The 10,458-nt window shown below is 44.7% G+C and overlaps 1 protein-coding gene across 2 annotated transcripts in view; it reads left to right on the forward strand.

Moving 5' to 3' along the window:
• The first annotated feature begins 2,129 nt into the window (after positions 1-2,129).
• Positions 2,130-10,458, forward strand: part of GSG1 (germ cell associated 1) — a 12,886-nt gene continuing 4,557 nt past the window's right edge. Inside the window, exons 1-3 of one of the 2 annotated variants that reach the window (XM_010153550.1) lie at positions 2,130-2,198; positions 7,351-7,663; positions 10,121-10,168. In XM_010153550.1, coding sequence (XP_010151852.1) covers positions 2,130-2,198; positions 7,351-7,663; positions 10,121-10,168 — 430 coding nt within the window. Of the gene's footprint in view, positions 2,199-4,899; positions 5,174-7,344; positions 7,664-10,120; positions 10,169-10,458 lie in introns of those variants that run through there. The other variant, XM_010153551.1, reaches the window with a different exon arrangement.

Here is a 10,458-nt window from a genome sequence, read left to right on the forward strand (position 1 = left end):
TGTAGGGAAACAGGAACTCTTTTTGAACTATCACTCCAGCCGTGGCAATGTGGAGTTCAGCACAACTTACTCTACTCCATTTCTGGACTGAGGTTTGTACCCTGAATTGTGTTCCATATTGCTGGAGCGAAATTGCTAGCAACACCCAATTAAAGCAAGCACTGAATGTTTACTCCCCATCACTGCCACTGCTTTGCAGTGTAAACGCACCACTAATGACTTGGCCAATGGGAGGGTAGAATTACGTGTCAGAGCCAAGTACAGAACCAGGAATTTGGGCTGTCAGCCAGCTTGTTAGATCACACTGTGTGCCTCTAATGAAATGCATTGATTTGTGACTCTTACAATAACATTTTTAGGAAATCATTTCGCTGGCTATTTATTTGTGTGTTCAAGCAGCTTGGTGAGATTGGAAAACTAAAGGAGACACTGTGCTTACAAATCAAGAGCAAAATTTTAAGAGTGATGTTAATTAACCATTGGAATAACTTTTCTAAGGATGTGATAGGTTTTTCATCATAATCTGTTGCAGAGTCGATTCTAGTTAGTTGTATAAAATATGTGCTAGAGCTCCAGCAGGAGCTCTGTGTATCACTAGAAATGATTGTCTGAAGTTCTTTGGGTTCTGTTACACCCAAGACAAGACTATGTTGTTGTAATGGTGTCGCTTGAGGATAAAAAAAACCTCCATGAGCCTGCGACAGCCATTGAGTTTGGATGTTTGTGATTCTGTGGAGTAACAGACTGAGATCCTGTAAGTGGTAGACTTAAAACTGGCAACAATTTTCATAAAGGGGACTACCAAATTACAAAGACGGATTCTGCAGAAGTGGACGCCCTGCCAATCCTGCGGCTGATATAATGTACCGTGATGAATTAGCGAGCTCAGAAAGAATTAACCCATCAATAAAGTGACTGACTTTGTACATTTCAAAGCATCTGATCAGTTCTCATGGAATTCCTTGGCTGCTGTGTGTTCAGTCAGAGTGAAAGAATAGTGTGGAGAATCCATGATCACCTTATATTATTTCACTGGATGCCTCAGAAGAGCAGATGGGGGTAGTGAGCAGTGGGTAAGGTAAGTGTTTATCTACCTGGGGGTTTGTATGAACCCTTTCCTGGACTAGGTCCTCTTTAATATCCTTATAGATCTATATAAAAAAAGTCTCTTTCTTGTCTATTTACAGTTTCTGATTGGCTAAATTTAATAAATAACAACTTTATTAATTTCTGTGTGCTCAGGTGAACACATCATAGAGTTTCCAGAGTTTAAATATTCTCTGGAAAGCAACCCCCTTTAAGTAGTCTTCTGTTGCCTATCTAGAAATTGGGGCATCTAGAATCTCCAATGAGTCCGCAAAATCTGTGTTACTGCATTTGATTTTTTCTCTTTTCATATCTACTTTCCATGTGGTTTCTGAATGGTTCATAATCACAAAGACTAGAAGAAAATCCATCCAAGTAAGACTTGTTTTGAGGACAAAAAAAAAGTACAGGGCGGGGTGGGGGGGGGAGTAGTTAGGTCCAAACTGATGGCAAGCTTGTTTGTTCATCTTTAAGATGAATTTACTTATCTCATTTCAATCTTGATTTCTGTTCACAGACTTGATGTCTAGAAGTGTAAGATGTTCATGTTTAGAAACAGAATTCACCTTTAAATGTGCTCAGACTAGAAAAAATAGGCCTGGTGAGGTCATTTGCAGAGCAAGAGTTAATGCATCATGCAAACAGCTAAATAAAGGTTACAATCTGAGTGGAATTATTCAGAGCTCAGGGACAAATCTGGCATTTGCAGTCTGTCACTGGGTTTGAGAAGTCTGGCTCTCTCAGTGTCACTGCCACCCGGATACATCCTGCTTTCCGTGTGGCAGTAAGGGAGGGGACTGCAGCGCTGGACGGTCTTCCTGTAAAAACAGCAAAAACAGGAGCGGTAGGAAGTCTCATGTGCGAGGAATGTGTGGAATGAGGGGTGAGTATAAGCCGGTCTTTGTCCAGGTTTCACAGAGGGACGTTATGGGTGTAAATAGCTGCTCTTCCTCCTCTTTTCCTCTTCAGGACAGCTGAAGAGGCAGTGTCAGGACAGCATATGATCCCTGATATCCCTGGGGAGGAGGACTGCATGGAGGGCTATGAAGAGCCATGTGCCTCTTGAGACCTCCCAGTTAAGTACTGCAATTGTTGGGCCCTATCTGATAAGGGCTTCATGTCCTTCTTCTCCACCAACATCTCTGGGAGTTGAGGATGTCACTTTGGGATGGGATACACCCTAAGTATGGATGGATACAGCTGAGAAAAAAATGCATCACTTGTAAACGCCCAGGCTGCTGTAGCGTCCGCAATCTCCATAGAGGTGTTGTGCTAGGATTGTGTTTTGCATTTTGTTTCCTTTGTTTTGTTTCTATAAGCCAAGTGCTTGGCTGATTGCGCAGGAAATCTAGTGCTATGGGCATTCACTTCAATGAGCGAATCTTAAACGAGTCACCAGGGACTGGCTGCTGCTGAGTTCAAAGAGAAAGAGACATCTAAAACCTCTGGCCAAGCCAAGTTATGGTGGGAAATATCAGATACAAAGAGGAGAAAACTGGAAGGCACGGTAGGGTGAAAGACAGATACAGATTGGTTTTCCTGTCCATAATTGGTCAGATTAAAGTGAGGTTGGAATGGAGATTTTTTTTTTTAAATCTCATAAAATTTTGCTGAGGGCAGTTTGTTGAACATCAGGAAACGTGATGTGGTGTTTATGTTGTGTGAACTGTATGCAATAACCTGGCGATGGAAACACGTTGAAAAAGTTAATGTGGGACTTGGCAAAATATTGGAAAATGTATTAGAAAGAATAGTTCTGTGCAAGGCAGAAGGTGGAGCAAATGTCCTGCTAAGGCACTCCATTCATTCCTCTCTTTTTTCTTCCTCCAATGATTTCAGGAGCTCCCTCAGGTTCAGATAACTCAAAGATAACTCAAACCCCCATATCCCCAGTTGAGGTAAGAGGTTGTGTTGACATAAATGTAAAAAAAAAAAAAAAAAAAAAGGAAGATAGAGGGGGAGGAAAAATATAAAGGGAAGGAACAGAAATCTAAACTTATATTTTGCTCCCCGCCAGCACACATGTGAGTAGCAGACTCTCAAAAAGAAGACTAGGGAAAAAAAAAATCTTCTGGAAGGATAAATATCTGCCATTATTCAGAATACTAAATCTGATATGTGTATATTTTTGAAACCATAGCATATTAGTGATAAATTTCTTTTAAAATCTGAATTCTTATCCCTATAAATCTAATTCAGTCTCATTTCAGCAATATATATGCCATGATCCCAGCTTTAGAAACTGACATAGCATCCTGGATTTTAATGAGACTCTCATCAAGCTTAAAATCGGGAACATGTTAACATTAAGGATTATCAGTAAGGAGTTGGACTTTATCTGTTCTTGAGCCTGAAAACCAGGCGCTTTTTTTTTTTTTTGCTGAGCATTTAGATGCCAAACTTAAGGTTCCCAGATGCAGAGAGTGTGAGCAATGAAAAAAAAAAATTACCGCTCTCCTCTTAAACAGCATCAGCTGTTACTCTAGCTACTTGTGTAAATGAAGTGCATCTGTGTCAAACAGAACCTTTTTATTGACCAAAGAACGTGCAGGCAGCCCATGGAGCACAGAAACATTTAGCATTGCTGTCAGTTAGCCTGCCTTAGAAATGATTATCTATATTAGAGGAGCTTACGCAGCGGCTGGGATTAAAATAACCACAGAGCTAGCGGCCGTTCTGCTCAGGGCAGGAAGGGTCAGGAGCCTGTGACAGCAGAGCCCACGCAGGGAGCCCTGGACCTGTTGGCTCCGTCTGCTGCCTGTGCTGTGCAGGGGCTGTCACGGGCTGTGCTGTCAGTCACCCAGAGCTTTCGTACACCTCCGGTCTCCGCTGTTGGACGCCGGGGATGAGAGCAGATGGACTGCTGTTTTCCTCTGGCCTGGAGGAACAGCAGGGCAGGCAGGCAGGGAATCTGCTTGCTCCTCACCCTCTTGGCACTGGGCAAAACCTTTGTGGGCAAGGTGGGGTACATACCTTTGGAATGCTCCTCTCCCTTGCAGTTTGATTCCACGCAGTGCTGCTCCATGCCCTCTTGTGACAGTTTGTTCTCCTGAGAGGTGGTGCCATTCATACTTTTTGCTATTCTGATGTCAAACAAGGTGTATCAACACCCTCAGGTATTGTGGGGCCTTTAAACTTTCAGGACAAGAGCTCAAGGTGAGTGTGAATCTTTCTTGTCTCCCTTACTAGCTTCCCAAATTCATCCAATATGAAGCTGCTGGGAACTGAGGTTCCTGGTGAGTTTTGTGCCTTGATGAAAGCTGCTGCTGTAAGGGACACCCCTAAGTCTTCCCCATGCTCCCATCCTTTGCGTATTGGACTTCTCAGATTTGTCGCATACCTCAGTCACGGTGGTGGTGCCAGACTGCCACTCAGCAGCATTTCTGCTAAGGGGCTTCTTTTGCTACTGAACTCTCCCGTGCCCATGGGGAGAGCTGGGCTGGCATTTCCTCAGGGTCTGAACTCCTCAGTCCTCAGAGCAGATGCAGTCACAAACTTTGTTCTTCCCTTTCTGCGACTGGCAAGTGTAGCCAAGAAGGTATCCCAGGGCTGAGGGGCTTGTGGTTTTTGATGTACTGCTGAGACACTGCACGGGGCAAGGGGTGACCTGATGCCAAGCGTGCTAGTGCTTTCTGAGCTAAGGTCACTCGTCCCGTGAAGCATTGGCCAGGGGGCTGCCAGCTCCCTCATAAAAGCTCCCAGCCAGCCACTGCATGGAGATGGCTGGGATTTTTCTGTGTTTTATGGAAACTTTCTACTCAGTTGATGCAGGTCGCCCTTCTGCACTTAATCCCAGACCGCGGCACCAATCTCTTCCCGTATAATCTCTCAGAGCAGCTGTGCTGTGATTGCATTGTGGATTACAAAATGACCATTTTCCGCAAAACAGCTGCTGGCTGGAGCAATAGCATTTAATAATCACTGAGGAGGGTGAGGGAGGAGAGGAGGAGACAAAGGAGAAAGGGGTTTTGAAGCAATTGGGTTTCTTGGAGCATCTAAAGATGAGCAAAATGGCAGGCAAAGCGTGAACCTCATTTCTGTATTGCTCCTCCAAATTAACAGGACTTCAAGGACTTGCTGCCTAAAGGTAAATGCAACTCTGCTTTTGGGGATATCTATGGTCAGCTATTGTCAATAAGTGCTTGGCTTTTATGGAGGGAGATCTTTCTGACAATGTGCTCACAAAGGAGTAGTTCAGATTTGCTTCACATGCTGTACGTCCTCTGCATCCTTGATCTGGTTCCGTCTTCTGACTCATTTGTTTCTCTTTTTCTTTTTTTTTTGGCCTTTTTCCTTATAACTTGCTCTGAAATTATATGGCCTTTCAACTGCTATCACAAATCAACTGCGAGAATATTTTTCCTACTATTGAAAATTTAAATTAGAAAAATTATTTTTGTCAATATTATGAATGGAAAGTTGGGTGGGTTTTTTTTAAAATAAAAGCATGAGCAAACCAAAACCTGATGACAGAAAATCTTATAATCAAGCATTGATGAACAACTGAAAGACTTTGTGTGCTGAAGGTTTCTATTTTCAGATGAAAAAACATGTTTTTGAGGAGAGCAATTTTATCTATAATTTCCTGTTCAGTCATAAGCCAAATTTTCCACTGAAAAAACTTTCAGTGAGGAATTTGCCACCAACCTTAGCCAGAAACCTTCACATAATTAAGTGTTCCTAGCAAGTATCTGCTCTGTGAAGATGGCAATATCCAACAAGTCTTCAGAACATGGAAGTCATTAGTTATGGTGTCACTGAAATGTTACCATCTCCAGCATGTCCGTTGCTGAGATAAATGCTCTGGAGAAGAGACAAAAGAAGCCAGAGCATAAGACAAAAGAGGAATTTTCTGGGAGCTGGGTATTTTCTTGCCTTCAATGAAGGTGTTCTGGATCAGGAACTTTTTTCTCAGTGTGATGAGATGGTAATCAAGTCCTGCCTTCCAAGAGGAGGGCATCCATCCATCTTCATTGATCGCATTTCTGAGCTTGCTGCTTAGCAGAACAAATGCTTCTAACTGCACCACTTTGGGCTGTGGTGCAGACACAAACAATGCAAAGCTCAGTCTCGTATCATTTATTTATAGTAGTGTCCACAGTATGCTGGGCCTTTTTCATGCGTTCAGTGTTGGGTGATTCAACTGAAGTTATGTGAAGAGGACTGGCAGCAGGCATGTCTATACAAACTGAATCTATTCATGACCAAATAGATTTTCAGAGTCATAAATAGGAAAGGGTGGGAGTATCTGGATGAAGTTGTGCCAAACATAGGGAGTGCCATGTGGGAAGAGGTATGCGTTGATTACATGAAAGTTGATGTGTGGGTAGATGACATCTAATCAATCCATGGAGTGATAAGTTGGAGTTCTCAGAAGTCAGTGCAGGGTTTTGCAGGAACCTTAAAATCTTAAGCTTCCCCCTGTGTGAGAAAGACCACAGAACCCTGGTACACAAAACTGCTTCGTGAATTACTTTTTCTGATGAGATGAAGCTGGGAAGAGTGTTTGTGACAATGTTTGCTCTTAAAAAAACCCAACACGATCGGCACTTTGTGTGAGAGCAGAGACACTGTCATCCTACTACCCTACCAAATTTCTGATGCGCAGAGCAGTGTTTGCTCAGGTGGGAGGTGCTGCTCTGGGGCTTGAACTCAAGCTGCCAGGGCTGGATAGCTGGGTGTCCCTCCTGAGCAGGTCATGGCTTTGATGTGTGACCTTTGGTGATGCAGGAACATTTCCCTGCTTTTCACCGTGAAATCAATACACTCCCTAACTCCCCAAGTACAGTAATGAATTGCTTGAAAAGGTGTTTTGGGATGCTTGGCAGCAAGAATTGCCATTTAGTTGGACAGGGCATCCATCATGCCCCATCTAAAGGCAACACATGGTATTTGGGGAAGTTGGTTAACAGCTTTTCCCCACCATCCCTGAGATGGGGTGAATGTGATGTCCCTTTCATTCTGCTTGTGTGCTCACACACCCCAGTGTACTCAGCTTTGCTATGTCTACTGGGTCACCCTCTCTTCCCCAGTACAGATATTCAGTGTATGTTAAAATGGTTGAAGCTGGCCTATTGCTTCACTGCCCTGGCTTTCAGGAAAGGGTTCTTCCATGCTCAGTGAGCTGTTGGGATGTTGTGAGGAGTGCAGAGTGCTCATATCCCCTCCCCATAGGTGCATGCTGGGAAGAGCTGGTGTTTGTAAGGCTAAGTGGGACAAGTGGCTAGTGTGACAGTCCCTCCCGTTTGTGTGTTGTAGATGGAGCTGCTGAAGGGATTGCCATGGCGCCGTGCTTTCCTGGCTGTCATCCTGAACCTGCTGGCTCTCAGCCTCTCCACCACCGCCTTGCTCGGGAGCTACTGGTGCACTGGGACCCAGAAAGTGCCCAAGCCTTTGTGTGGGAAAAGCAAAGCTACCAAGTGCATCGGTGTCCCCATGCCGCCTGATGCAGGTGCTAGCAATGTTTCATCCCAGGATGTGGTGCACTACAGCTGGGAGACCGGAGATGACCGCTTTGCCTTCAGATACTTCCACACAGGGATGTGGCTTTCCTGTGAAGAGAGCATGGAAGGGCCAGGTAGCATCTTACCCGTGAAACCACAATTTCTTCTCTTGTATTTACTCCATGGGAGTTTGGAAATAAAAGGCAGGAGGCTGACAACACCTGGGAGAAAAGCCGCCTTCATTTTCCTAGATGGCATCGGCCCTTTGCACTGTTGTGGTCATTATATTTCTGTCCTTCATTGGGATGTTTACAGAAAGGGGCAAGGGAGAATGGTTGTGTGCCCTTCTAGGGGCTATGAAGTGCAAGTGGTGGAGGTGGCAGTGACCTTGTGATGGCATCATTTATCCTGATGTGAACTGGAGGGAGCCTCCTTTCCCTTTCCCCATATCTCCATTCCTACACACAGCTTAATTCATGCTCTCCAGGGCACGTTTGTGCATGTCCCCTAGAAATCTAGGCAGGGTGATTTTATGCAGCGTTGTCAGTTTATGGTTGTCACTGTGAGGATTGCAATAGTTGGTGTTCTCCCTAAATCACCAAACTGAGAGCTTTTGTGAATTGAACAGGGACTGGGCTTTTCTTATGTCTTTAAAAAAAAAAAAAAAAGAGGAAGAGAAGTACTGCCTCACAGATACAAAGAAAACCTGGAGAATCTGAACCTAGAGGCTAGGAGACAAATTGACCTGAGGGTTAGAGCTGCAGTACTGTCATTTTTTAGTTGGTTTTTTTTTGTGATATTGTGACATGTTTCACATGTAATTTTTAACCTGGTTGGATTGGCACTGTAAACGCTGGCATGCCAGGGGCTGGTCATGCAGCCTGTACTAGACCCCTTTAGTGCCTCCCTTCACCCTTGATTTGCTCCTGCCCAGCCCTGCCAAAGTCTTTCTGCCGAAACCTGTGCCAGTTGGACGCTCTGGGGTGCACAGAGGCACTTCATGGCCTGGCACATGCATCAGGGATCAGAGCTGACCCAGAAGGTGCCCAATAGGGAGATTTGTGTCTGAAGATACACTGATGAAAGTCACTTTCATCAGGCCCATTTCCCTTCAGCTCTCCCCAAGCACAAACATCTCACCTCTAAGCCACCGTTCTAGTATAGCATCTCTCATTTTCTTATCTGCTGCTGTCAGTTTGAAAATAAAGAACTGATGAATAAAAGCAAACAGAAGGGGGGTGGGAGCAGGAGGGAATGTGCTTGAAACTCTGATGTCCTAGCAAGAGAGCTGCTTCCTAATGAGCATTTCCAGACATGCTGCAGAAGGAGACGTGTTTATTTGGGACTGATTGGGATTGGGGTGTGTTTCCATGGTGCTTGTGGGAATGGGACTATATTCCTTGACAGCTTTCTCTGAAAGACTTGTCTGGCCACCAGACAGTCCTGGAATAACCCCAATGCCTAAAGGAATGCAGACAACTTGTTACATCTGGATTGCAGCAGATCACGGGGTAGAGCACAAGTCAGTCTCCATCCCCTGCTTCCTGTAAATCGAGTACAAGCCACCCACTGCTGTGGGTCTTTGAAGCAAGTGCAGAGACAACAATAAAAAAAAAAAAACTCTCTCCAGCGTTGAGCTGGAGAAAGGATTTCATTATTCAGGCTAATCTCGGGATCAGTTTAGATGAGCCATTACTGAATAACCTCATTAAAGTTCTAGGTGAAGTAGCAAACCGCAAGTTAATGAGGACCGCAGATGGCACTAAGCTGGGTAGCATCCTGAGAGCTGTGGATGACAGGAGTAATACAGGAGATTGGGAGAGATTAGTACTGGGGATAGAAATTAAGAAAATGAGATTCTTGCATGAGAAGCAGCAGGATGATACTTCTGGGAGAAAATACTGTGCCAAGCAGAAGAGAGGACCCTCAAATGCAGTATGCAGTCAGACAGACTTGCAGATAATAATGATGGACCCTCAGCTGAGACAACAGTTTTCATCTGGCCAACATAAAAAGCCAAAGCAAATACAAACACCATTTGTCCAAAGAGCATGCCTGAAATCTGAGGACAGAAGGGCATATTTCTGTGTGATTTTCTGTCACAGAAGAGGAACTCCCATCTCTGTCATACAGCATTTCACTTGGGAAGAATTGTTTTTGAATTGCTGCTTTGGGAAGCAGTGCTAGAACTGCTCTGCTGAGACTGGGGTGAGTGGGAATTCATGTCCTCAGCAGAAGTGGTGGGCCTGCAGTCTGTTACATGCTACACCCTTAATGGGCCTGACCAACAGCAATGTTGTGGATGAGTAGCAACAGGTTTTTATATTCATCAAAGACTCATAAGATTTACAAATTGCTGAAGTTTTTTTTCCAGAAAGGCCGCTTCTAGATTTCCAGGCAGACATTGCCTTCCCCTACCTTGCCCCAGTGAAGGTCTGGAAAGGTGGTCAGAATGAGAGAAGAGGTGAGAAGGTATAATGGGTAGGCTCAGGGTTGACTGGAGCTACGCAGTGAAGAGAGTGAGAGATTTGCTTTTCCCATATGTACCCTGTATTGTTTTGTAAACTAATACCCTTGTTTTTGTGTTTCAGAAGAGAAATGCCGTAGCTTTATTGAGCTCTCACCACCAGCAGAGAGAGGTAAGAGCAAATCACTTTAGCTGCCCAGTGCACCTCCTTGGGATGGGGAACGGCAACATTTCGCCTGTGTGAGGAGAGTGGGGTGGGTCCCTAAAGAGCCAGGCATGAAATCTTGGCCTCATGGTTGCTAAAAGCGCAAAGGTTTCCTCCCAGATGTTTGCCTAAGCCACTGCCATCTGTGAGGTCAGTGCTGTAACCTCAGGCCCCCTCCCATACAAAGTGAGATTTGTCTCATCTGATTGAATTGCCCAGTCTGAGCTTGTCACCTTGCTGCAGTCAGCCGGAAGGGG

This window comes from Eurypyga helias, unplaced genomic scaffold, assembly GCF_000690775.1.
Source record: "Eurypyga helias isolate BGI_N326 unplaced genomic scaffold, ASM69077v1 scaffold14286, whole genome shotgun sequence".
NCBI classification, from domain to species: Eukaryota; Metazoa; Chordata; class Aves; order Eurypygiformes; family Eurypygidae; genus Eurypyga; species Eurypyga helias.